We start from the raw sequence: 27,328 nt of genomic DNA, 5'->3' as shown, positions 1-27,328 counted from the left end.
ACTACTACCAGTGATCATTTATCAAGAGCTTACTATATATTTGGCTTTGGGCCAAGTCATTGATATACTTTAAATAACTGTGTGAGACCAGTATTATTGTCCCAATATTATAGAAATCAATGAACACCTCACCCCAAAAGTGGATTACAAAAAGCAACCTACTCCATTCATATTGCTGGAAAGCGGTAGACTCTAATACCAAACCTCAGTTTACCCAACTCCAGCTTTGGATGGACTGGCCCCCTCTGCACCCACTCTGTTGAGTGACCTTTAGTTAAGCAATTTTCAGTGACATGAATAGCCCTTTAGGGTTCACTGTGGGGGGGAGGACCTAGATCATTTGCTGAATATAAGAAAGATGGTGGGTTAATAAAATCTACTTAAAAGGTATAAAAACAGGGCATCTGGGAAGCTCTCTGCTCACCGAAAATGTTACATGTAATTAGTGTGAGTTAGAAGAAGTTGTCTTACCTTTATGACAAAATTAGAAACAATCGATGCAACAGAAGTTTTTAAAAATTATATTTAATACAAGTGAATAGATTAGAAGATCTGAAATGTTATAAAGCAATATACACAATGAATAAATAATCTGCACAGGAGAGTCATGTCTACATTACATAACACTGTCTAGTATGGGAATACTTAAAGTAAATCCAGTGATAATGGAGAAAAGTCCATAAAAATGCTAACCTGTCTTCCCTTGTATGAAATTGTTCAAGTATAAAAATCCAATACAGTGTAAAATAGTATTCAATTTAGTTTAAGAATAAAAATTGCAAATATTGCAGTTTTGGAAGAAAAAAGTAAAGCAGCATTTTAAAACTACATAAACTACATAAGAATAGTGTTAAACTAATGAAGTACCAATAAATGAGATCTACACGAGCAAAACTTAGAGAAGGAAGCATGAAACTAGCAATATCTCTCGTTTAAAAAAAAAAAAAACCTAAAAACTAAAATAAATTAAAATGTGTTAATGTAAGAGGATTCTCTTATACAGTGCACATATGAATTTAAATAAATCCAAGTCAACATCTTTCGTTGGATAGGTTAATATTTAATATGCTACATCTAGACCTACTAAATAATTTATGCCATGAGATGAATACATAATTTTACAGTGTCACATCTAAAGTTCCTTTCTTTAGAGTGCAGCATAGTAAAACTTAAAAATAAATATCTTAAATAGCATTACTATTAAGGCACAGTATAAACCACATTATCGTTAACCTTTGAAGAATTGTAATCTCAGTCACCTTGTTGTCTCGTGTACTGTGTTCACTAATAAATAGTTTTAAATATGACTCTGAAATAGATACTAAAAAGTGTAAAATTATTTTAAAAGGGGGGGGGGAGAAAGAAACGTCCTTAAGACAGTTCTTAAGGGTTTAGAGTCTACAAACTTTGCCTGCCTTTAATCGTAAGCCACGAGTCAACACAATAAATAGAAAGAGAAGGCTGTTGTAGTAAAAGCCTGATCCTATTTCAGAATCAGAACTGCTGAGGCCAGCAGATACAAGTTTCCCAAAATTGAAACAGGATGGGGAGAGGGATTAGAATGTGACAAGCTCATCAAACAAGCACAAGTGATGTGTTCTTTCCAGAACTGTGTGTGTTATTGATTGTCTGTACAGTGCTGCACCCATTAATTCCACATCACTTGCCCCACAGTCCCGCTCATCCACAGGAGAGATGAGAAAATCGCTTTGGTGCCTGTCCACCATTTTACCCACTGCCACGCTCCCAGGTTGATTGTTCGATGCCCATGTTTTGAGAGAGTAAGAACGTGATCTTCTTACCTGAAAAAGTTCTAGAGGCCATAGTGACTGCTAAAAATGACAATCAGTGCTTTCACCATTTTGTGTGTGTGTGTGTGTGTGTGTGTGTGTTTAAATCTGCTTTTAAAGGTTATTCAAGCTACATATTGCTCACTCTGTATTCCCTGGTTCGACTAGATTCAAATAGCATCTCCTAACTTGTAAAAGGCAGTTTGCTTCCCTGATACTATAAAAAGAGCAAAAATAAAAATCCCGTTATAAAAGTGAAGTTCCACTGTTTACTCCCACTTTCCTTGACTCAGGCTCTCTTTGGGATCGATTTCCAAAACTGCGCCCACTCCCCTCTCTCTCTCTCTCTCATCTACGACACTACTGGAGTATAAAAAAAAAAAAAAAAATAAGAATTCTGCTTCACGAGAGCATAGCTTTGCTTTTTTTTTTTTTTTTTTTTGCTGTTTTTTGTTTTTGTTTTTTTTTTTCCCTCCGGAAAGCTGTTAAGTCGATGTGAACTCGCCTTACCTACGACACGTCGGGCAATGGGGGAGGGGAGGGGGGGGAAACGAGTCGCCTCTGGTCACGTGGCCGCCCTACTGCATGCGGTCGGTCTGCAGCTGCTGCGGCTGGTACTGGCCGAAGGCGGCGGCCGCGGCGGCGGCGGCGGCGGCGGCAGCCGTCCCGGGGGCGGCGGCGGCGATTGGCTGCTGCACGGCGTAGCCGTAGCCCCCCGCCGTGACGTAGCCGGCGGCGGCCGGCGAGGCCGCGTACGGGTACTGGTCGTAGGCGGCGGCGGCGGCGGCGGCGGCGGCGGCCGCCGAGTACTGGGCGTAGGCGGCGCCCGTGTAGTCGATGTAAGGGGTGGTGGAGGCGGCGGCGGCCGTGGGCTGCACGTGCGGGATGACCACGCCGGGCTGCACGAACGCCTGCGGGTACACGTAGTGGGCGGGGATCCTGCGGACAAACGGGACAGCGAGTCAGGCGCCGCCGGCCCCCCGGGTCTGCAGCGCGGCTCGTTCAGAGATAAGACAGACTCAAATTTAGTGGTTATTACGAGCATAGGGTTGCCACAATATCTCCTCGCCGGGGGTCCGTCGGAGTGCTCTAGGCGGTAGCCGGATCGCGGAGCGCCCCGAAAGGAATTCAGCGACAAAAGCACTGGGGGGGGGTGGGGGGGGTGAAGGGGCGGGGGGATGCCCCTCCCTGCTGGAGGTTGGATTTAGGATCGGTTAAGAGAACCAACGCTTATCGTTCAGCAGCAGTTTGGCAAATAAATCAAGGTTCGTGAGGGCTACGCACCGGAGAGGTAGTGAATACATGCTTAATTGATTTTAAGACTTTGGAAAATTTTGCAATGAGTTCGTAAAACTGTAGCAAAGAGAGAAAAATTCTCAGCGGTGACTATAATAGGACTCCAAAGGTAATCCGTGATCGTTCAATTCCGGGGGGAGGGGGGCGGGGAGGAGGGAGGGGGTTGGCCGATTTCCCAAAAGTAAAATAAATTTTTCCACAAAATCCGTATGTTTATTATCATGGCAACCCTACTTGAAATTGCTATGCAGACTCAGCACACATTAATCTCTCTGCAACCTCAGTCACCCTTATTAAAAATAATGATGATACAAGAAGCAGGCGACAAAATAAAAAAGAGTTTAAAAGTGTGGTAAACACAGCAGAATCACACTTCTCAAACGAACTGTAGTGCAGCTCACTCTATCACAAGAGGCTGTTGTGGGAAGCTACAGAAATGCTATCAACATTCATGGCAGTGATTCCCAAAGAGATGTGCAGCACGCTTTTTGCCTTTCTTTCTTTCTTTCTCTCCATAAAATTCATAAGGACACAAGGGTCAACCAAACCTGTTTTGACTATCAGGCACCTGAAGGTCAGCCAGCTTGTTTATCTCTATGCAAGACAGACAGAAGGGGTTTTGGGGAAATGATGAGGTTGAGGGTAAAGGAAGGAATAGGAATATTTCTAAAAATTCATATAAACTTAAAATGTTTACATAACAAAATGAGTAAGGAAACATTTTTTTTTTTTTTTTTTTTTTGCGCACATAGGAACTCTTGTTTTATCCTCCAAATCAACAAATAGATTAGCATGTTGGTTTTAAATCTGCCCTACTCATAGATATTTGATACATATCAATTGTGTTATGTATTATCCTGTAAAAGTTCAAGAAACAAAATCAAGTACCTTTAACAATTATACATTCAGAGATCACATACAAGACACACTCCAATGACCTTACTTAGGAAGTTAATTTTGTTAAAAAAAATTAATCACAAGAGGTATTTTTAAGAAAACCCATGCATTTCAATTCTCACACTCTTGCGATTCATTACTGCCCCTTTAAAATGCTACCATGAATATCTGACTTATTTTCACCTTTCTTTAAAGCAATCTCCCTCAGAACCCCCTATATTTCTAAAAACATGACACTATAATGCCATCTGGTTGTTGGCAAAGCCAATGTAACAGGAAGTAGAAGCAACAAGTAGCAATCCTTATTTTAAAGTATTTTAAAGAAATCAAGACTGAAAACTTCACATTTAGGTTTCCGAAAACACAGATTTTTGCTTCGTCTTTTCAGAGTTTCACTGAAAGTCCTTATTAACGAACACCCATGGAAAAGATGAATTTATCATAGAGGGTAGTGAACTTTGACCCCAATGATAAAAATACACTCGATTTTACTAGGCTTGTAGATCTTTCCCAGTGCCAGGAGAAAACACGTCATCAAGTGTTTCTGAGGACACTTAGAGATGTTCTTAACTGCTTGTCAGAAACCAGACGCATGGTCATGCACATACTCCAAACTTTTCTCTAGGTCAGGTGACTGACTCACAGCGACAGGTGTGGCTTTATGAAACCCGGTCCCTGGAGGCCGCCGCGTCCACAATGTGCGGACACTGCAAAGACAGCCTCCACTCAAGCCCGTTTACATGTGGTGATGGACAGCAGGGGCTGCAGCCGGGCTATTTTTGATCCTGTCATGCGACAAGGGTTTCCAGCGGGTAAAATGTCTTTATAAGGCCAAAGTAAAACATCTATCAGCAGCGAAGTCCAGCCAGTATGAATCTCACTGATAGGGAAACATTAACCCCTGTACTCCCAAAGCTCTAAGGACAACAGGATGGTTACCAGGTTTGTATCTTTGAATGAATGCTGGTAACTGAAAATGAGTTTAGCCTATAAAAAGGCAGGATGAAGTGTGTGTGTGTGTGTGTGTGTGTGTGAGTGTGTGTGAGGAATGCACTAGAAGATAGGCAGGGCTGCTTACAGGACTCTTGTCTCTGCACTGATTTTATATTAATAGTTTTCATTTGATAATGCCAACCAATGAGAGTGTAGAGTTCCCTGGCATATCAGAACCCTACATGAAGTCTGGCAAGGGTCAGGAATACATCTGGAAGGCACATGAAATCCAGAGGCTCAGGGAAAGGAGAACCCAGAAGACCAAGGAGAGCCTAAAATACCTCCGTTCAGGAAGGCAGGCAGGAAAGGACCAAAGGCTAAGGTGGTGCTTCGGAAGCCATTCTTGCATTAGGAGGTCTTTTACTAGTTTAAGGAGCTCATGAAGGCAATCTGAGAATCTGTCTCCCCTACCTACCAGTGTCCCTTCCCTCAATTAATCACACAGTGGGCGTACCTAGCGGTTACAAAAGCCCAAGAACAAGGCAGATACCTTGGGCAACTGTCAAAAAACACTGACTACATTTTCCTTTTCTTTTTCAGGTCCTCTGACATCTCTTTGTGACTTCTGACATCCTAACTGGTTTCCTCTTCCAGTCCATCACCAGACTGCTGGCAAAGTCTTCATTCCATTTGCTTGTTCTTGTAACCTGTTGCCCCTTTGGCATGCTACGCCTTTTATGCTTCTGGCTCCAAAACATTCCTTCCAGTATTTCTTTCCACCTTTCCTCGAACCCGGGTCAGCTGGACTCCTCAGTGCTCCCTGGACAAGCCACGCATTTCTAGATCCTCACTTTGCTCATGCCGTCCCTTTGCCAGGGAAGCCAAACCTCATTCCATCTTTACCTGTTGAAATCCAAATCTTTTCCACCCTAGGTCTAGCGCTCACTCTGTAGAGAGACTTCAGGAATTTGCTTCACGTTCTGGTCTCACATTTCTCATATGTGACATGAATCCAATTATTTCCAACCCTGAATTGCTGTGCATTAAATAACATTATCTACGCACAGAGCCTACAATGATGAATAAAGTAGGCACTCAATACAAGAGTACCTTATTCTCGACCATCCTTTAAAAATCTAGGTCAGCTTCTACCTCTTTCATGAAGACTTCTTGGGTCCCAAGAACCTGATGTCTCCCTCCTTGTCTTAAGCCACACCCTTCTGGGGGCTTCTCAGTTTTCTTACTAGATTATAAGGGAGAATGGAATTGTGTCTTTCTGGCTATAACTTGACAGAGGAAAGAACACAGCTTTTGAGGTCAGGAAAATCACGATTATGAACCTAGAACCAGACTCTATTACTTATTAGCCCTGTGGCAAGTTAATTAACCTCTCTGTATCTGTTTTTTCACCCATGGAAAGAACATTCACTGGCTGACATGAACAGCTTGAGTCAAATAAGTATTGTGAGAATTACATGATTTATGTAAATCTCTTACTAGTACCAGGCATGTAGGAGATGTTCACTTAATGTTACTGTCCCTCCTGCCCCCCCTTAGTGGATAGTATAGTATCTAGTACAGTGTTAATACAACTAGCATAAAGCTGAACACTTAAGGGGCGCCTGGGTGGCTCAGTCGTTTAGGCTTCTGCCTTCAGCTCAGGTCGTGATCTCCGGGTCCTGGGATTGAGCCGCACATTGGGCTCCACACTCAGTGGGGAGTCTGCTTCTCCTTTCCCTTCTGCCCCTCCCCACCCTTCGCTCTCTCTCTCTCTCTGTCTCAAATAAATAAATAAACTCTTCAACCCCCCCAAAACCCTGAGCACTTAAAGGTATACTCAATAAATGTTTAAGGGTATTTCAAACTGCTCTAAACCAGCCTAAAATTTTCTACTCACAGATGCATAGTCTTTCCTCTCTAAGGTTTCAATAAGAAAATGCTTCTTGCAACCAGAAAGTATTTCTAAGACATTGTTTAGCAAATGCACGAGTCTCTATACATCTGCCCACTGTGTTACATCAGAAATTCCTTCAAGCCAGGATTTTCTCTTGAAAAGCCCATTAAATGGCCCCCTTAAGTGGGGGCCATTTAAGGACCACATAAAAAATAGTTCAGTTACTAGAACTTCAAAGAAGTCAAGTAAGATTAAAAATTCTCAAGCTTTTTTCCAGGCCTAAAATAAAAACGTGTGGCATTCCAACAGAATTGAGGATGACCAGGTGTGATTTGTTAGGTACAGACTCTGGGAATTAGAGCAGTGTTAAAGAACCCCTTAAAAAAAGAAAAGAGAAAGCCTGCAACGCTATCTATTTCTAATAAGAATCTCAAGTTCAAACAACTTATGCAAACAGTAATAATCACCACCCTTTATAAAGACAGCTTAATATTAGCAGGGATGAACAACAAAAGGTTACTATCAAAGCATACTTGATTTAAAATTTCCATAGGACATTTTATTCTGGTTATTCTTATTTTCCTTGTGCTACTTTCTTTCTCAAGGATCAATGCAGACTACCACAGCCAGTCCAAATTTCTATGTCCAGCTCTCAATAACTTCCATAAACAGTCTGGTTTCTCCATGCACTAAATCTTTTTCTCTTCTCTGCCTTTGCTTATGCTCACCTCATCCTATAGCCCTCAGGCATGTCCCTTGCTCCTGTTACCTGTCCAGGACATACCCACTGGTCCAAGACTAGTTCAAGTCCCATGAAGCTTTGTGCACCTCTCCAATTCACCTGTTTTCTTGCTATTCTGAACTCCTTTTGTCCTAAATACCAAGTATCTTAGCAACTAGTAGTTCTTGACTGGTTTGTGTTAGTTTTGCAGTCTCCTTATTTTGTATCACCTACTTAGCACAGAAAAACATAAACACATGCTAATACCTGTTGATCGATTTAGCCGCATAATTGTTTCAAGACTATTATTGTGAGATCATGACTAAGTTTATCACCACTTCTTAGGATGTATGTTCTCCTCCCTAATCCCACCTCACACATAGTCTAGACGAATGAGGAGAGGACCCACAGAAGTAGCTGGACTCATCAACCCACTATTTGTTGTCGGTACCCAGGATGGTTGGGATGGGGCACTGATAAATAGCTATGAGGTATGAGGGCCCTTTCTAATCATATTGGACAGAATACTCTCCCATGGTTTTAAAAAGTAAGAGTTGGTGGTAAGGTGAAGAATCCCTATGTTAAAGGGAGGGTTTTAAGAAGGTATTCATGGAAAACAACCTGGCCCTACCAAGTGCAATGATTATTACTTTTTCTGGTCTATCCTTGGAGACACATAAGGTGGATATCTATCTATCTATCTATCTATCTATCTATCTATCTATCTATCTATCTATCTAGAATCTGACCTTCCAGTTTACACAGGTAGATATTTAGGTGCTAAACTAGAGAACAAACGATAGCTGAGGATAAAACACCTCTTGAACAATTAGACTATTTAAAAAGCTGAAATCTCTGTCACTAGAGTTCTAGCAATGTCAATCAGGTAGAATACAGCCCAAACAGACTCTAAGTAGTCCGAGTAAATTTAGGTGGTAGGGATCGCCCACTTACGTTGTCTGAACAGAAGGGAAAGAAGGGCACTCAGAGGAGGAAAGCTGGTAATCACAGAGCCCAAAGGGAACACAAAGATGAGCAGCGTGTTCACCTGAGTTAGGTCTGAAAGGTGAAAGTGCCACTCGACTCAAAAAACTGGCTAGTGTCAGTGAAATCTGATGAGTGTTTGTTGAACCTTTAAATGAGAAGGCCTAAAGGTGGATATACATTGCAAAAGAAAGAACCCCATTCCCAGAAAACTCCCCAGTAAAACAGAAACTTAGGACATGCAAGCAATGAATCTGTATTCTCACAGAGGGAAATCACACAATTTAGCACTCACTACAAAAATACGGTTAAGTGGAAGTCACAGGCTACAGCTTAAAAGCAAGAAAAAAAAAAAAAAGGCCCTTTGCTTCCCATGGCAAAGTCAAAAGTCAACACTCCTCAACACCACCACCAAAACCAAAAACACAAAGAGCCCCTTCCCCGAGGAAAAGAAAACACTTTCACTACAGCTCTTTTCAATTAAGTAAAAAGCACACAGTTTAGCTATCAACACCACTTCATTACTGTAATAAATAAAATAAAGCACACGGAGGTCTATTGACTATTGTGAAAAATAAAACAACAACACCAACATCCATGCATCGTTAATCACCATCTGAGCTTGTGTGTCTGAGTCTACTGGTTACAGAGTTTAACTCCAAACAGAACTATTCCACCTCTTATCATCGTATCCTTCTGATCAGTTAGCTTAACTGTATACGAGCCCTGTCAGGTTAGAAAGAGATAAATAACATTGAGTCAAGTTGAACAGTAATCATGGTGCTGGGACACAATCGTCTTGTACACAAGTCATACCTGGTAGTTTTGTTTTGTTTTGTTTTGTTAATCATAAGCTCAAAATTTGTCTGGTTTGGAGGCTGCAAACTTGGTCAGTAACTTGACTCATCTAAAAATATTTATATTATCAGCATCAAAAAGGTACAAACATATATAAATATGTATCACAAGGAACATTCTGTGACATGATGGTCTTGTCTGTATATAACAGAGGCAGGTTAACAGATGATACTTATCAAAACTTAGGAGGGCCTGATGAACTGACTTACCCAAAAGGTCTTTGTATGAGGGCTGGATGAAGTTGTTGAACCCCGAAGGCAAAACCTGACAATAAAACATACCACATTCTCTATTTGTGCATGGTTAGGCATTTATTACTCCTACATATTAAAATGCAATCACAACTTTCACTTGGAGAAGATCACCATTCTTTTGATGCTTTGCAGAAAATATTATAAATATTATATATATTACAAATATATATACTTGAAAATTCTTTTTACTGATGTTATCATTATAGATATATATTATAAATATATACATACGTATATTTAAAAGTTCTTTTTACTAATGTTATCATGGACCCAAGTAAAAATTTTAATAGGCTACAGGTGGAAACGAAAAATTATCTGCAAAGTTTGACAGTCATACAAGAAGACCGTAGAAAATCAGGCCAGGGAAAAATTCTTGTGGAATGAAACCAGGAACAACAGGACTTGATAATGAAGTTACATGTCACAAATATTCCTGCAATTCTGAATCATGATCTATAAAAAGTCTTTGTAATTTGGAACATGTTGGACAATGCTTTGGAAGATTATGGGTTTTACAGATTATGGTATTAAAAATTCACAAAAACAAAGTCTCCTTTTCTGGATAGCACACACACAAACACGAGTCTTTTAATGTTCACGGATATGGGCACATGCACTCACTTTCTTGACAATCTAGTTCCCTAGTAAATCCACTTGGATGGAAGTGTCAACCTCTTTCCAAAATTTCAGATGGAAACACTTGAGTGAAGAGTATAATGACTGAACAAAACAGAGTTGCTTACCCAAGAAAAAGATTACCATTTGCTCAACAGTCAACTCTTAATTATTTGTGCTAATGGTAAAGGCCCTGTTGTAAATAATCCAAAAGGTCAAATTTTCACATAGACAAAAGCCTGCTTCCCTTTTGACGACTAATAGCTGCATGACTTTGAAGTAAAACATTTTCCATCTCTAAGTGTCAGTTTATCTGTTACACGAGGGCCCAGGCGTACCTGAAATCTCCCCATTTTCTTTGATTACTAATAGTCTTGTGATTTTATGTTAAAGCTTTACCATCCAGACACCACCCCCTGCCCCTAGGCTTCTCTTGGGTCAGTGTTCAAGTGGGATTGCCCGCTCTGAGCACAGGGCCACTGGTGGTAGAAGGAGAGACAACAGTATGTAGGGAAGTATAACCAGCCGGAGGTGACACATTTGGCCCACAAAATCCACATGTGAATGATCTACAAGTGGCGAGAAACTGGAAAATAAAAGAGTAGACTGACTGTATGTCATACCTGAAACAGATGAGTCAAGCCTAAGTCTGGGTGGGTACAAACTGTCCAGACCCCCAAGATCTACTTTTGCACATAGGTACATTTCAAGTCCTGCAAGAGCCGGTGACAACGCTCATTTAATATCTTGATAGAATAACCAGCCATGGTTCAACTTTACTAAACATCTACAATGTCTTCTGAAACAGGGATTCATTCTATTCAGAAGTTGGGGGGGGTCCTCAAGATGGGTGGGGGGGAGTGGGTAGGAGGAACATTTCTTACCTGGTTGCATGATCCTTGGTTTTGCTCCCAAGTATGCCAGATTCACATTGGCCTTCCTGCCATCAATGATGGGGTTCGGATCCTTGCAGGCTCTCTCAGCAGCGGCTCGGTCAGCCATGGTGACCTTAGCAACATACACACACACACATACATACAAAGCTCTAAATCAACCCCTGAAGGAAACCAAGAATCACACTGGAGAAGTCATTCATGAGAAAACTGAGGGGGTTCTTAAACTCTTTCTTTCTTTTTCTTTCTTTCTTTCTCTTTCTTTCTTTCTTTCTTTCTTTCTTTCTTTCTTTCTTTCTTTCTTTCTTTCTCTTTCTTTCTTTCTCTCTCTCTCTCTTTCTTTCTCTTCCTTCCTTCTTTCTTTCTCTCTCTCTTTCTTTTCTTCCTTCCTTCCTTCCTTCCCTCCTTTTCCTTTTTCTTTTCCTGGAACTTACTCCTTGATCCCCCGTCAAAAAAGAAAAGAAAAGAAAAGAAAAAAGAGAGAGGAAGAAAGAAACAACCCCCTCCCGACACCCCCAAAGCCTTCAGGGCGCTAGTAGGGCCTAGCAGGGAGTCGGAAGCCTGAATTCCGTCTTGGAACTCTAGATCCTCCCTCCCCCGACCGCCCCCCACCAGGTCCCTACCCAGCCCAAGAGGCACTGTTTGCTTTAAAGAAAGTCCAGCCTCACATCCACCCGGTGCTCCCGACCACCAGCAAGCACTCCCTAACGACCACAGCTATTGTCCTACTCCGGAGCTCCCGGCTCTCCAGCAGCTGAATTTGCACGCTTAAATCCCCAGGAGCCTTAATACGCTCTCCTTCAGTTCAGCAAAGAGCTAGAGGATCATCTTTTTAAAGAATCCATCTTTGCCATTTAAAAAAAAAAGTGGGGGGTGGCATAAGGAGTAGAGCCCTAGACCTCCTAGGGTGTCCCCTCCCCGCCCCAGCCAGAACGCCTGAAGACACGCATTTTCACAAAGCAACGGCGCGCTTAACCACCGGCCTCCAACCCCGGCGTGCGATTCCGAGGGGCTGCGGCCCCTCCCTCCCAGCCCCGCGCACCCGCAAATCCAGCAGTGGTTAGTTCTCTCCTTCCACCCCCGCTCCGCCTGTCCCCCCGACACCGCAGGGCGCTGGGTCCCCTCGAAACCCCGCGAGGCAGCAGAGCCCTCCCTCCCCCAGCTCCGCCGCGCGCAAACTTTCAGTTCAGCCGGGAGCAAAGGGGCAGCGCCGCCCGCGTCCGCGGGGTTCCTCACATTGTCACACCGAGCCCCCCACGGCAAACCCCGACCCCCCCCCCGAGGCCCTGCGCCGCCCCGAGCCTCCCCGCCCCCGCGGTCCTCGATTTCCCCGCCGGGCCCTTTGTCGCCCCCACCCCACCCTCCCCAACCCCAAGCCCACGCCAGCCCGCAGCCGCGCAACTTACAAATCCGTAGCCCCGGGACTTGCCCGTCTGCCGGTCGGTGATGACCACCGCCTCCTCGATCTCGCCGAAGACCTCGAAGTACTTGCGCAGGCTGGCGTCGGTGGTGTGGTAGGGCAGCCCCCCGACGAAGATCTTGGTGTACGTCGTGTCCTTCTGGGTCGTGTGCATCTTCGCGCCCGCCCCGCGGCTCGGGCTCCGGCTGCGGCTGCGGCTGCGGCTCGGGCAGCGGCTGCGCCGCCTCCTCCGGCTCCGCGTCTCCCGCACCCTCTCGCGGCCGCCGGGGGCCAAGGGCGAGCCCGGGGGCGAGGGCGGCGGCGCGGCGGGGGCGAGAGGCCGGGGGCGGCCGAGGGCGCGGGGCGCGCGGCTTCCGAAGTCGCCAGCAGCCCCGGAGACTTGACTTCGCTCTCTCCTCCCGCCCCCCCTGCCGGTCACCGTACAAATTCTCCGGATCGTCTGGGTTAGGATCCTGTTCTATAGAATGTGCAAGCGGTTTCCACTCACCAGGCTGGGAGGCCAAAAATGAAAAAGAGAGGGTGGTCCTCGAGCGAAGAAGCGGGCGCGTTTAGAGGTAGATTTTTTTTTTTTCTTTCTTGGAAATTAGGTAGGTGTCTTGGGTGGGGCGTGGGTAGGGTCGGCCGCGAGCGCGTCCGGGCGCGGAGGTGGGCGGGCGGGCGGGGGGCGCGGCGGCGGGGCCGGGGGTGGGGGACTCCGCGCCGCTCGGGCTCCGGTTCTGTCCCTCCCGCCGCGGAAGCTGGAAGACAAGTGACGAGTACGGCTCTCCACCTCTCTGCTCCCTTCCCCCGCGGGCCGGGGGTCGGCGCCGGGCTGGGGAGGGGGCGGGCCGGACGCCTGCGATTGGCCGCGGCCGCACCTGGGGTGCCCGGCGCCGCCGCCCCCCAGCTGTTGGGAACAGCTGCTTCTCTCCCGGCGCGGCGCTGGGCCGCGGGGCTCGGGCTCTGGAGCCGACGCTGGGGTAGGGCTGGGGATGGCCCGAGGCGGCCTTGCTCTCGGCGGTCGCCTGCTCTAACCCGTCAAAGTCCTAGGGACTCGGCGCGGTCCTAGCCGGGGCTTGGGACGCACAGACTGCGTCCGAGGAGGGAGCTGCGTCGCTTTCCCAAAACGACGACGCGAGCTCTTTGCGCTGGGCCACGGTGACACGGCCGGCGACCTGGACTGACGAGCTGGGGGCCGGGAGGCCTGGGGCGGTTCGTGGAAAGGCCAGTTCCCTCCCCGGCGCGGAGGGGCCGGCAAGCTCGGCCAACGGTACCCGAGTCTGATAGTCTGGGGTCTGGAGAGTGAGAAGGAGGGTCCCCAACCTTCCTTGACCCTCGAAGAGCCAGTACTGGGGAGAACCAGCGAGGCAGAGCCAGAGGGAAGAAGGGGGGGGAAGCCCCAACAAAAAATAGGTCTAGTGCTTGGGTGTGCTGGAGAAAACCATTAGCTTTAATTGCTCACGGTCCCAGCCAAGCTAAGTAACCGTAGACACCACCTTCTATTTCAGAGGACCATGAATTAGTACTTTAGCTCCTACAGTTATCAAATTTGTGTTTCCTCCCTACTTATTCCACCCTAACTATTTGGGGAGATTGGTACAGATTTCTCATTATAAATCCTCTTTTTTTTTTTTTTTTTCCCGAAGCAAAGAATTAATCTATTTCCTTCCATTTGAATTGCAGGAGTGTTTAGTGACTTGACCTCAACTGTTTTACTAGGATGTACTGTAATTGTAAAAGGTGTAATTTTTTGAAATCGACTTGTTACATAACCACTGGTTTCTACCAGCAGACCTTTAAAGCATTTGTAGAAAATACAGACTTTAGTGCAACCCCTATATATTTATTTTTTAATATCAGCTTTTTGCAACTTCTTTTTATCAAGAGTACATTCAATTAAGCATAAAATCCTTGTCATATTTGAGGTTTGGATGAAGGTATTTAATGTGAGCAGAATGTTCCACCCACCCCTGTAGGAGGGGCATGATTTGCTTTTAAGTCATTTCCATCAGGAGTGTCTGTTGAAGTCCATACATTAATTGCCCCTGGGCTGAACCATTTAAAGCAGGTCAGTATGTTAACCTATTAGAGAAGCACATACTTGTGTTTCTCTTTCCAGGGCACCTTTGTAGTTAGCCCAGAAGGATGAGATACATTGCATTTGCCAAAGCGAACGAACGGGAATGCAAATATCCTCGAGCTTTTCACCTTGTTGCCTTCTGCCTGAAGTTGGCCTTTTGAGGTCATGAGTTTCTTTAAGTTTGAACCCCCAGCGGGTGATATGGAGAAATAAGAAATCCAAAGGTTTTTGGAAAATGTTTTAAAAATCCAATTGAAGGGGCGCCTGGGTGGCTCAGTCGGTTGAGCGGCTGCCTTCGGCTCAGGTCATGGTCGCAGGGTCCTGGGATTGAGCCCCGCGTCGGGCTCCCTGCTCTACGGGAAGCCTGCTTCTCCCTCTCCCACTCCCCCTGCTTGTGTTCCCTCTCTCGCTGTGTCTCTCTCTCAAATAAATAAATAAAATCTTAAAAAAAAAATCCAACTGAAGAAAAACAAGGTACTTCACAGCTATATGAGAGCCAGAAAGGGAAATTGTAAATAGCACTCTCTCCTCATTGCTTAAGGAAAAGTACAAGTTTAAAAGAGACTCTGTGTACTGGTATGATGAAAGGTAGGTTTTAAAACTTAGAAAAACAAAGCAGCCTATGAAACAAAGGAGGCATGTTTTTTAATATTCAACATCCATCTTGCTGGGTCACTGAAGAATTACTATACTTAGATGAGGCTCAGGCAAAAACTCTTTTGTGAGGGAGAAGCTATTCCAGAGAAGCCTGAAGGAGAAGAGTGACTTCGGTTATCTCACCTCTCTTCCTGCCTGGATGAGGAGCCCACCCCGGAGGGGACTGTGATAATATCAGGGACAGAGGGTGTCTGGGAATGTGGCCAGCAGCTTGGATGTTCACTAAGTAAAGTGGTGAGATCTACAAGGAAATTCTGATCCCAGGTTGGGATAGCTGTGTCCTAGAACTCGGCTTCTGGAAACAAGATGCTTCCCTGCCATAGTCCCAGAGAAAATAATGCAGCCACCCTCCCTGAGCCCCATGCAGCCCCTGACTGGTGTGCTTTTATTCTTTCAATTGAGCGGTAAATATTTGATAGTTTGGTTTGAAACTTTGTTCATTCCGTATGAAATGATGCTTGAATATTCCCGATTTTGAATTCCACAGATAATTAAAACATTACTAATCATCTGGTGTTATGTGATTGATGGAGAACAAAGGTTAAGAGAAAAAGAGATTCCTTATTTTCCATGCCGATTTAAATAGAAGCCTTAATTCCTACCCAGTTCAGCCTGAGAAACCGCGGAGCGCCCCCGACAGGCGGGCACTGGGCTAGAGAGACGCATTATTGACACTGGGCTTTGTTTTCTATCTGCACAAAGGTGGGTTCAGTTACAAGGGCCAGAACCATTCCTGGTGGTTTTGTGAACCTGAGCCATCGGACCATGTAGCCTTGGGGCCGTAAAATCTTCCTGAATTCAAACTTTCAAGGTTATTAAGTACCAAATATTTCTGCATAATTACCCATTACAAAGTCAAGTTTGAAAAACAATACTTGAGTAATCCTTTTCCTTTCTCAGCTGCTTTTGGCAGCGAAGAACACTTGTATATTCACAGAGCTTGTGCAATATGATGTGTACTTCTTAGGAAAGAAAGAACCATAAAATACTTTAAAAGTTATAAATAGGTTCCAAGCTTGTCATATCCAAATTAGTACATATGGATGGCCCTGAATCCTCGGTTCCTACACCATGGAAAGATCGGTAATATTTTATTACTTACAGTAAATTATTGTCCACTCTGTTCAAACTCTTTATTTGGCTATTAATGGAGGGAACCAAATGGACAGGTTTTCCATTCTTTTATCTATTTTCTCCCCCCATCCCGTTAAATTGATCATGGAGATCAACTCCAGGGCCAAGGCTTATGAAGAATTGTGAGAAAAGAGGGAAATATTTCATGAAGGTAGAGAAGCACTCCTCCAGCTCATGGAGATGTCTGCTCCAGGGACAGCGTTGCTTTGGATAGTAAGTCACCTGCGGGAAGGGTTGGCCCCTTGGATGTCACTGTATTTTCTGCAGGTCCATGAGATCCTCCACAGAGTTCTACACATATACACACAGAAGAAATATTTACTGAAGAGAATTGGTATGTTAAAGCTATCTACCTGCAAGCTTGATGGGGAAAAATACATTCTTTCCTTTTTTATGATCTTATTTATTTATTTGAGAGAGAGCAGGTGCACGTGAGCACAAGCAGCGGCGAAGGGGCAGAAGGAGAAGCAGACTCCTCGCTGAGCAGGGAGCCCGATGTGGGACTCGATCCCAGGACCCTGAGATCATGACCTGAGCCAAAGGCAGACGCTTAACCGACTGAGCCACCCAAGCATCCCCAAAACACATTCTTTTTTTTATTTCTTTTTTTATTTTTATTTTTATTTTTTTAAATTTTATTATGTTATGTTAGTCACCATACAATACATCATTAGTTTTTGATGTAGTGATCCACGATCCATTGTTTTCGTATAACACCCAGTGCTCCATGCAGTACGTGCCCTCCTTAATACCCATCACCGGGCTAACCAACCCCCCCACCCCCTCCCCTCTAAAACCCTGTTTGTTTCTCCGGTCCATAGTCTCTCATGGTTCATCTCTCCCTCCAATTCCCCCCGCCCATTTTTCCCTTCCTTCTCCTAATGTCCTCCATGTTATTCCTTATGTTCCACAAATAAGTGAAACCATATGGTAATTGACTTTCTCTGCTTGACTTATTTCACTTAGCATAATCTCCTCCAGTCCCATCCATGTGGATGTGAAAGTTGGGTATTCATCTTTTCTGATGGCTGAGTAATATTCCATTGTATATATGGACCACATCTTCTTTATCCATTCATCTGTTGAAGGGCATCTCGGCTCTTTCCACAGTTTGGCTATTGTGGATATTGCTGCTATGAACATTGGGGTGCATATGGCCCTTCTTTTCACTACATCTGTGTCTTTGGGGTAAATACCCAGTAGTGCAATTGCTGGGTCATAGGGTAGCTCTATTTTTAAATTTTTGAGGCACCTCCACACTGTTTGCCAAAGTGGCTGTACCAACTTGCATTCCCACCAACAGTGTAAGAGGGTTCCCCTTTCTCCACAACCTCTCCAACATTTGTTGTTTCTTTCCCTGTCCATTTTTGCCATTCTAACTGGTGTAAGGTGGTATCTCAGTGTGGTTTTGATTTGGATTTCCCTGATGGCTAATGATGATGAACATTTTTTCATGTGTCTGTTAGCCATTTGTATGTCTTCTTCAGAGAAGTGTCTGTTCATCTCTTCTGCCCACTTTTTGACTTGATTATTTGTTTTTTGGGTGTTGAGTTTGAGAAGTTCTTTATAGATTTTGGATACCAGCCCTTTATCTGTAGTGTCATTTGCAAATATCTTCTCCCATTCTGTGGGTTGCCTCTTTGTTTTGTTGACTGTTTCCTTTGCTGTGCAGAAGCTTTTTATCTTGATGAAGTCCCAAAAGTTTATTTTTGCTTTTGTTTCGCTAGCTTTTGGAGATGTATCTTGAAAGAAGTTGCTGTGGCCGATGTCAAAGAGGTTACTGCCTATGTTCTCCTCTAGGATTTGGATGGATTCCTGTCTCACATTGAGGTCTTTCATCCACTTTGAGTTTATCTTTGTGAATGGTGTTAGAGAATGGTCGAGTTTCATTCTTCTGCATGTGGCTGTCCAATTTTCCCAGCACCATTTATTGAAGAGACTGTCTTTTTTCCATTGCATGTTTTTTCCTGCTTTGTCAAAGATTATTTGAGCATAGAGTTGAGGGTCCATATCTGGGCTCTCTATTCTGTTCCATTGGTCTGTATGTCTGTTTCTGTGCCAGTACCATGCTGTCTTGGTGATCACAGCTTTGTAATATAGCTTGAAATCGGGCAACGTGATGCCCCCAGCTTTGTTTTTCTTTTTCAACATCTCCTTGGCGATTCGGGGTCTTTTCTGATTCCATACAAATTTTAGGATTGTTTGTTCCAGCACTTTGAAAAATGTCATTGGAATTTTGATCGGGATGGCATTGAAGGTATAGATTGCTCTGGGTAGCATAGACATTTTAACAATGTTTATTCTTCCGATCCATGAGCATGGAATATTTTTCCATCTTTTTGTGTCTTCTTCAATTTCTTTCATGAGTTTTGTAGTTCCTAGAGTATAGATCCTTTACCTCTTTGGTTAGGTTTATTCCGAGGTATCTTATGGTTTTTGGTGCTATTGTAAATGGAATCGTTTCTTTAATTTCTCTTTCTACAGTTGCGTTGTTAGTGTATAAGAAAGCAACTGATTTCTGTGCGTTGATTTTGTATCCTGCCACATTACTGAATTGCTGGATGAGTTGTAGTAATTTGGGGGTGGAGTCTTTTGGGTTTTCCACATAAAGTATCATGTCATCTGCGAAAAGAGAGAGTTTGACTTCTTCTTTGCCAATTTGAATACCTTTTATTTCTTTTTGTTGTCTGATTGCTGTTGCTAGGACTTCTAGTACTATGCTGAACAACAGTGGTGAGAGTGGGCACCCTTGACGTGTTCCTGATCTTAAGGGAAAGGCTCTCAGCTTTTCCCCATTGAGGATGATATTCACTGTGGGTTTATCATAGATGGATTTTATGAGCTTGAGGAATGTTCCCTCTATCCCTATACTCTGGAGAGTTTTAATCAGGAAAGGATGTTGTATTTTGTCAAATGCTTTTTCTGCATCAATTGAGAGGACCATATGGTTCTTCTCCCTCCTCTTATTAATGTCTTCTATCACATTGATTGATTTGTGAATGTTGAACCACCCTTGCATCCCGGGGATAAATCCCACTTGGTCGTGGTGGATGATCCTTTTAATGTATTGTTGGATCCTATTAGCTAGGATTTTGTTGAGGATTTTGGAATCCATATTCATCAGGGATATCGGTCTGAAATTCTCCTTTTTGATGGGGTCTTTGCCTGGTTTGGGGATTAAGGTAATGCTGGCCTCATAGAATGAGTTTGGAAGTTTTCCTTCTCTTTCTATTTTTTGAAACAGCTTCAGTAGAATAGGTATTATTTCTTCTTTGAATGGTTGGTAGAATTCCCCAGGGAATCCATCAGGCCCTGAACTCTTGTTTTTTGGGAGGTTTTTGATCACTGCTTCAATCTCGTTACTGGTTATTGGCCTATTCAGGTTGTCAATTTCTTCCTGTTTCAGTCTTGGCAGCTTATAGGTTTCCAGGAAGGCCTCCATTTCATCCAGATTGCTCAGTTTATTGGCATATAGTTGTTGATAATAATTTCTAATAATTGTTTCTATTTCCTTGGTGTTAGTCATGATCTCTCCCCTTTCATTCATAATTTTATTAATTTGGGTCCTTTCTCTCTTCTTTTGGATAAGTCTGGCCAGTGGTTTATCAATCTTATTAATTCTTTCAAAGAACCAACTTCTAGTTTCATTGATCTGATCTACTGTGTTTCTGGTTTCTAATTCATTGATTTCTGCTCTAATTTTAATTATTTCTCTTCTAATGCGTGGCTTAGGTGTCGTTTGTTGATTTTTCTCTAGTTCTTTAAGGTGTAGAGTTAGTTGGTGAATTCGGGATTTTTCTATTTTTTTGAGTGAGGCTTGGATGGCTATATATTTCTCCCTTAGGACCGCCTTTGCAGTATCCCATAGGTTTTGGACCGATGTGTTTTCGTTCTCATTGATTTCCATGAATTGTTTAAGTTCTTCTTTGATTTCTTGGTTGACCCAAACATTCTTGAGCAGAGTGGTCTTTAGCTTCCAAGTGTTTGAATTTCTGCCAAATTTTTTCTTGTGATTGAGTTCCAGTTTTAGAGCATTGTGGTCTGAGAATATGCAGGGAATAATCTCAATCTTTTGGTATCGGTTGAGACCTGATTTGTGACCCAGTATATGGTCTATTCTGGAGAAAGTTCCGTGTGCGCTCGAGAAGAATGAGTATTCTGTTGTTTTAGGATGGAATGTTCTGTAAATATCTATGAGGTCCATCTGGTCCAATGTATCATTCAAAGCTCTTGTTTCCTTGTTGATTTTCTGCTTAGATGATCTGTCCATTGCTGAGAGTGGAGTATTGACATCTCCTACAATTAACATATTGTTGTCAATATGACTCTTTATTTTGGTTAACAGTTGGCTTATGTAGATGGCTGCTCCCATGTTGGGGGCATAGATATTTACAATTGTTAGATCTTCTTGTTGGATAGACCCTTTAAGAATGATAGAGTGTCCTTCTGTGTCTCTTATTACAGACTTTAGTTTAAAGTCTAATTTGTCTGATATAAGAATTGCTACCCCAGCTTTCTTTTGAGGTCCGCTGACATGGAAGATAGATCTCCATCCCTTCACTTTCAGTCTGGATGTATCTTTAGGTTCAAAATGAGTCTCTTGTAGACAGCATATGGGTCCTGTCTTTTTATCCAATCTGCAACCCTGTGCCGTTTTATGGGAGCATTTAGGCCATTCACGTTGAGAGTGATTATTGAAAGATATGAATTAATTGTCATCATGTTGCCTGTGAAGACGTTGTTTTTATAGATTGTCCCTGTAAATTTCTGTTGTAGATCACTCTTGGGGTCTTTCTCCTTAATATTTCTTGCAGGGCTGGCTTAGTGGTCACATATTCTTTCAGTTTCTGCCGGTCATGGAAGCTCTGCATCTCTCCATCCATTCTAAATGAAAGCCTTGCCGGATAAAGTATTCTTGGCTGCATGTTCTTCTCATTTAGTACCCTGAATATGTCTTGCCAGCCCTCTCTGGCTTGCCAGGTCTCTGTGGATAGGTCTGACGTTATTCTGATGTTCCTCCCTCTGTACGTAAGGAATCTCTTCCCCCTAACTGCCCTTAAGATGGTTTCCTTGGTTCTAAGATTTGCAAGTTTTACTGTTACATGCCAGGGTGTTGGCCTGTTTTCCTTGATCTTAGGAGGGGTCCTCTCTGCCTCTAGGACTCGAATGCCCAAAACACATTCTTGATTAGAACTGACCACGTGCAGTGTAGTTAGGCCAGATTACTCTTTGTTTCGTTTCGTTTTGTTGTTTTGGAAAAACAAAAATATAGCTTCAATGAGATTTTTTGTTTTGGTTGGTTGGAAATGTTTATCTTCTTCTGAGAGTCTGTGTGAGCATTCTGATGTAAAACCAACAAGTTTCCTGCCCTTTTGAGAAGTCCCACGATCAGCTGTATTTCTGTTTCTCTGGGTGGGTTGGTAATTTTCTCTTAGTAACAGATAACAAATGTGGTAATAGGTTATGCTGCTATTTTAGTGTGCAGAAGAATTGGCAGTCAGAAACCTAGTCAGTTCAGCTCACATCCACCTCTGGGCAAATTCTGTTCATGCTGTATTAAGCCACATCTAAGCTGGTAAGTAAAGTGAAATGGAAATTTGTAACTGTTATCCACTCATTAAAGTCATAATGCTCCCTTTACATCAACATCCAGAAAATGGAAAGCAGGATAGGGTTCCTCGGAGAACAAGGGAGGGGCAAAAATCAAAGTAAGGGGGACAGAAAGAGCTCACTGCCAACCTCGCCTGACCAACAGTGGCCCTCTGTCCCCCAAAGTGGCATTAAGTGTAGGCACCCTTTAAAATCCTATTATAGAAGTCTGAAAGACAAGGCAGAGAATGCAAACATGTTAAACCCGCTCAGTGCTTCTTCACATTTTAAATTCAGGGAGTACTTTGGTTTTAAGTCTTTAAACAGTGAGCCTTGGAGCTGCCAAGTTATTTTTACGGAGCGGATGATACTCTCCAAATGTATTGAATGACTCTTTCTTGATGACAGATTCGTTCTAATGATGTTGCTTGTGTGCTGAGCAGAGGACACGGTGTGGGGGAAATAGCTCTGGGTCCCCAAACCAAGGAGACCTAGGGCCTAGCCCAGGCAGTCCTGAGCCAGCTCCGAGACCTTGTTTGGCTCACTCCATTAAAAAGTCTGAATGAGGTTAGGAAAACCTGCAACAGTCTTCCCTGAGTGGACACTTCCTAGAATGGAGGACGTTAGTCTGACCCTTTATTTACGGATATTTTTAGAGATTCACCTTCGATTTATGAGACAGCCCAATGCTAACACTCAAGTGCTATTTGCGTTCTAGTTTAAAATACTTGAGATCATTTTGTAAGACTGATATTTTCTCTGCTAACAAAGGAAAGGCACGTTCATGACAGAAAATTATAAAGATGCATAAAGACATACAAAGAAGTAAATAAAACCCCTCACAATCCACAATTCTATTCAGAATAATGTGACATTTTAGAGTGTCTAATATCAGGTCATTTCTTATATATAAATATCCACGTATAAGTGTATAAATATGAGCTACCCTTTACATTCTGTTTGTTTTTTTTTTTAAAGATTTTATTTATTTGACAGAGAGACAGCGAGAGAGGGAACACAAGCAGGGGGAGTGGGAGAGGGAGAAGCAGGCTTCCCGCTGAGCAGAGAGCCCGATGCGGGGCTCGATCCCAGGACCCTGGGATCATGACCTGAGCCGAACGAAGGCAGACGCTTAACGACTGAGCCATCTAGGCACCCCTACATTCTGTTTTACTATAAGCTTTTTTCACCTAATAGTCTATGGTGAATATTTCTGTCTATTATTAGTTTCTTCAATTCATTTTAAATGCCTAAAGAGCATTTTAACATGTCAATGACCCATGCTTTGTTTAAGCAATCCCCTTTTGTTGGGCATTTATGTTGTTTCCAAATTCTCCCTCTTATAAAGGGCTCCGAAATTAACATCCTGTAGGTAAATCTTTTTTTTTAAAGATTTTATTTATTTATTTGAAAGAGAGAGAGAACGAGCAGGGTGGGGAGGGGCAGAGGGAGAGGGAGAAGCAGAAGCAGATTCCCCCCGGAGCAGGGAGCCCGACGTGGGGCTTGATCCCAAGACCCTGAGATCAGAAGGCAGACACTTAACGACTGAGCCACCCAGGGTGCCCTTAGATAAATCCTTTTTTAAAAAAAGATTGATTTATTTATGACAGAGAGAGTGAGAGAGCATGGGGTGGGGAGGAACAGAGGGAGAGGGAGAGAGAGAATCTCAAGCAACCTCCACACCCAGCGGAGAGCCGGACAGGGCTTGATCTCATGAGCCTGAGATCATGACCCGAGCCAAAATCAAGAGTCGGATGGTTAACTGACTGAGCCACTCAGGCACCCCTTTTAACACATTCTTGTTGATTATTTCCTAAAGCAGTTTCTATAAAGAACTTTGTTTCGTCCACTGCTAAACCCCTGACTCCTAGAACAGTGTTTGGCTCATAAGAAGAGCTCAAATCTTTGTTGAGCAAATGAATAAATTCTTACAAGTTGATGTATTAGAGTGAAGGATATGCCCACAGTTAGATCTTTTGATACATATTGCCAAATTGCTTTACAAAAGGTAGTATCAGATTTTATTTCTACTAGCAGCATATTGATGTCAGTGTTCCCAGAATCCTCGCTGACGCAGCTCTAGAAGATAAAATAATTTTTTTTTGGCAAGTAAGAAAAATCCTAAGTCACACTGACTTAAGTTATAAGAAGGAATTTCCTGTCTCATAGAGTTGAAAAGTCCCGAGGTAGGGTAGGCTTCAGGTGTGGTTTGACCCATGTCCCCAAGACTATGACTCCATTTGTTGAGATCTTCCTGTCTTGGTCGTCCTCTGGTAGTTGGCTTTAATTTTTTTTTTTTTTAAATGTTTTATTTATTTATTCATGAAAGTCAGAGAGAGAGAGAGAGAGGCAGAGGCAGAGGGAGAAGCAGGCTCCCCGCCTAGCAGGGAGCCCGATGCGGGACTCAATCCCACAACCCTGGGATCATGACCTGAGCCGAAGGCAGACGCCCAACCATCTGAGCCACCCAGGCGCCCAGTTGGCTTTAATTTTTAGCTGACGCCCTCAAAGTAGCAAGTTGGCTGCCAACAGCTCCCAGAGCCAGGAGCCTCCTTATTCACGTGCAGGGGAAAACATCCTTTTTGCACACTTATCAAATAAAAAGTCCGATCTTCTTTACATTGTATCATCTTAGGTTGTGAGCTCACCTTGAACCAATCTGAGAAGCCAAGGAATGTGATTTGCTAATTGGCTTAGGCCTGGCTCCATTCTGTGTTCCCATAATGGAACAAATCCCTAGGGCCCCGGGGTGAGACAACCCCAATTTGCTCAGATCCATGATGGCCCATCCCTGGAACTGGGGAACCCTACCAAACCCCATGGTTGTGAGATTCTGGGTTTTTTTTTTTTGGAAGAAGAAATGGTAGAGAGAATGATTTGGAAACAATAAAAAACGATCACGAATATTGACATTTAATTTTTTAAATGTATGTATTTTCTAGAGTAAAAAGGCTCTTGTCGCTTAATTTTTGTCCCCATGTTTAGGGACCATTTGTTTTTCTTTTGAGAACTGCCTTTTTTTTTAAAAAAAGGTTTTTGTCTTTTTTCTTTCAATTTCTAAGAACATTTTAAAGAGCTGTTTTGAGGGGCGCCTGGGTGGCTCAGTTGGTTAAGCGGTTAAGCGATGGGCTCCCTGCTCAGCGTCTGCTTCTCACTCTCCCTCTGGCCCTCCCCCTGCTTGTGCACGCTCTCTCTCAAATAAATAAATAAATAATAAATTTTAAAAAAATAAAGCATTGTTTTGATAGACCCATGCCATGTAACTCATTTTGGAGTTAGGAGAAATGGCTTCTTTTTGGAAAGGAAAGGACTCAACTGGGATTCGAATGAACTCTTTTGTACCTTTGAAAAAAATATCTGTGGGACGCCTGGGTGGCTCAGTCGGTTGGGTGTCTGCCTTCGGCTCAGGTCATCATCCCAGGGTCCTGGGATCGAGTCCCACATTGAGTTCTCGCTCAGCGCGGAACCCGCTTCTCCCTCTGCTCTTCCCCCTGCTCGTGCTCTCTCTCTCTCTGACAGATAAATAGATAAAATGTTTTTGCATGAATTGAAATGTATGCATGTATACAGTCAGGTAACCACTACCCAGATCAAGATGTAGAACATTTTCAATTCAAAAGATTCCTGTGCTTGTTCCCAGTCGGTAACCACCCCCACCCTACACACACACTCACTCACACACACACACACACACACACACACCATTCTTCTATCATCATGGATTAGTTATGCCTGTTCTTGTCTGTCATGTAAGTGAAATGATAGAGTATTTATTCACACTTTTGTGTCTGGCTTCTTTTGCTCAAGTCACAGGCACGGTTGGAGGTGTTAACACCTCTTTCTCAGGAGTTTAAGGAAGCAAGATTCGGCACAGGGGGAAGTTGGGCTGCAGTGCAGTCTTGACAGAGTTTCAGCCAACCCTAAGGGGAGTTCTGAAGCTGGGATGACCCTTCAGGGTTGAGGGAGTTGTGACTTTACAACTTCTCAGTGATCCAGTCATTGGATATACCCCCCACCGCCCGAAAGGACACGAGACTTTGGGCAAATCGGTCATCTTTAGCCAATGTATTCCTCATATGAGGCTGCCAGTTGGAGGCTTCACCCGGAGGCTCTTCCAGTCCCTGGAAAAATGCAGGGAACATGGGCAGTGCATTGCAGGGTCCTTTGTAGTTGAGCCTGTGCCTCTTGGATTTTCTTCATATAGGTTATGGGAACGGCGACTCCAGGAGTCAGGTGCTCCTTTCCCTGAAAGGACTTAGCAGTGGAAGGTTAGTGGGATGAACCACAGCCTCTGGGGCTCCAAGGGACCTTGGAGATGCAACTGATACTCATTTTCACCTTTTCCACTATTCTATATTCCACTCATCTTCAACTAGCATGCCACTTAGTCATGATGGTTTGCTTAGAGTTTTCCAGATAAACAGAACCAATAGGAAATGGATATTGGGTATATGGATGTATGGGTATGGATATATGTGTGTGTGTATGCAGAGAAGGTGGGGGAATTGGCTTATGTAATTAGGTGCCGGCAAGTCTGAAATTTGTAGGGCAGGCTAGCAGGCTGTGAACTCTGGCAGGACTTCCGTGTTACAGTCCTGATGCAGAATTCCTTCTTCAGGAAACCTCAGATTTTGCTGTCTAGGCTTTCACGTGATTGGACGAGGTCCACATATATTATCGAGAATCATCTCCTTTAATCACATTTATTTATTTAAGATTTTATTTATTTATTTGAGAGAGAGAGCATGAGCAGGGGGAGGGGCAGAGGGAGAGGGAGAAGCAGACTCCCCACTGAGCAGGGAGCCCGATGCGGGGCTCAATTCCAGGACCCTGGGATCGTGACCTGAGCTGAAGTCAGATGTTTAACCAACTGAGCCACTCAGGCGCCCCTCCTTTAATCAGATTTATAAAATACCTTCACAGCAACATCTAGACTAGTGTTTGGTCAAACAACTGGGCACTATTGCTTAGCCAAGTTAACACATAAAATTAACCCTCACAGGACGTGATCAAGAGCCTCAATCCCTAAGGGGTTGAACCCCTGGTCACCATGCCCCTCTCATAATGTAGCTGCTACCCTTGTCTATTCATTGTCAAAATAAGTCAAGGTGGTACCAAGAGGCCTCCAACTTGATCATGTGCCCCTGTAGGATAAAGCAGCCTGTTTCCTCCTGATGATTACATCAATTACCCCTATCAGGGTGGTGACTTCCCTTCTTGTCTGCTGGTCCCTTGACATAAGGAGCTTAGGTGGCAACGGTAACTTAGAGTTCTATGTGACTCTCGCTGTGTCTCATGGCATAGAATTTCTCTTTGGAACCAGGACCTCTACAC

At 43.7% G+C, this 27,328-nt stretch overlaps 1 protein-coding gene and 1 long non-coding RNA gene across 4 annotated transcripts in view; one reads left to right on the top strand and one right to left on the bottom strand.

Moving 5' to 3' along the window:
* Positions 1 to 505: 505 nt before the first annotated feature.
* RBM24 (RNA binding motif protein 24) lies at positions 506 to 12,860 on the bottom strand. The gene is made up of 4 exons (XM_036123647.2): positions 12,542 to 12,860; positions 11,127 to 11,250; positions 9,583 to 9,637; positions 506 to 2,729 (listed from the first exon to the last, which is right to left on the bottom strand). Exons 1-4 carry the CDS (start codon positions 12,707 to 12,709, stop codon positions 2,369 to 2,371), a joined length of 708 nt encoding a protein of 235 aa, XP_035979540.1. The 5' UTR covers positions 12,710 to 12,860; the 3' UTR covers positions 506 to 2,368.
* Positions 12,861 to 12,881: 21 nt separating this feature from the next.
* Positions 12,882 to 27,328, top strand: part of LOC118530228 (uncharacterized) — a 117,840-nt gene continuing 103,393 nt past the window's right edge. For all 3 annotated transcript variants that reach the window (XR_013441415.1, XR_013441416.1, XR_013441414.1), the window contains exon 1: positions 12,882 to 13,109. This is a non-coding gene — a long non-coding RNA (uncharacterized LOC118530228). The remainder of the gene's footprint in view (positions 13,110 to 27,328) is intronic.

This window comes from Halichoerus grypus, chromosome 9 (assembly GCF_964656455.1).
Source record: "Halichoerus grypus chromosome 9, mHalGry1.hap1.1, whole genome shotgun sequence".
NCBI lineage: Eukaryota > Metazoa > Chordata > Mammalia > Carnivora > Phocidae > Halichoerus > Halichoerus grypus.
The sequence above is the reverse complement of the archived record's forward strand: the minus strand, read 5'-3'. Positions and strand labels throughout refer to the sequence as shown.

What these genes read in the sequence shown, in the direction of transcription:
- RBM24 (XM_036123647.2), bottom strand. Translation starts at nt 12,709, where the DNA reads ATGCACACGACCCAGAAGGACACGACGTACACCAAGATCTTCGTCGGG. An exon ending in ACCAAGGATCATGCAACCAG is followed by an intron (nt 9,638 to 11,126) that starts GTAAGAAATGTT and finishes TTTTATTGTCAG; the next exon opens with GTTTTGCCTTCGGGGTTCAA. An exon ending in CTCATACAAAGACCTTTTGG is followed by an intron (nt 2,730 to 9,582) that starts GTAAGTCAGTTC and finishes GTTTGTCCGCAG; the next exon opens with GATCCCCGCCCACTACGTGT.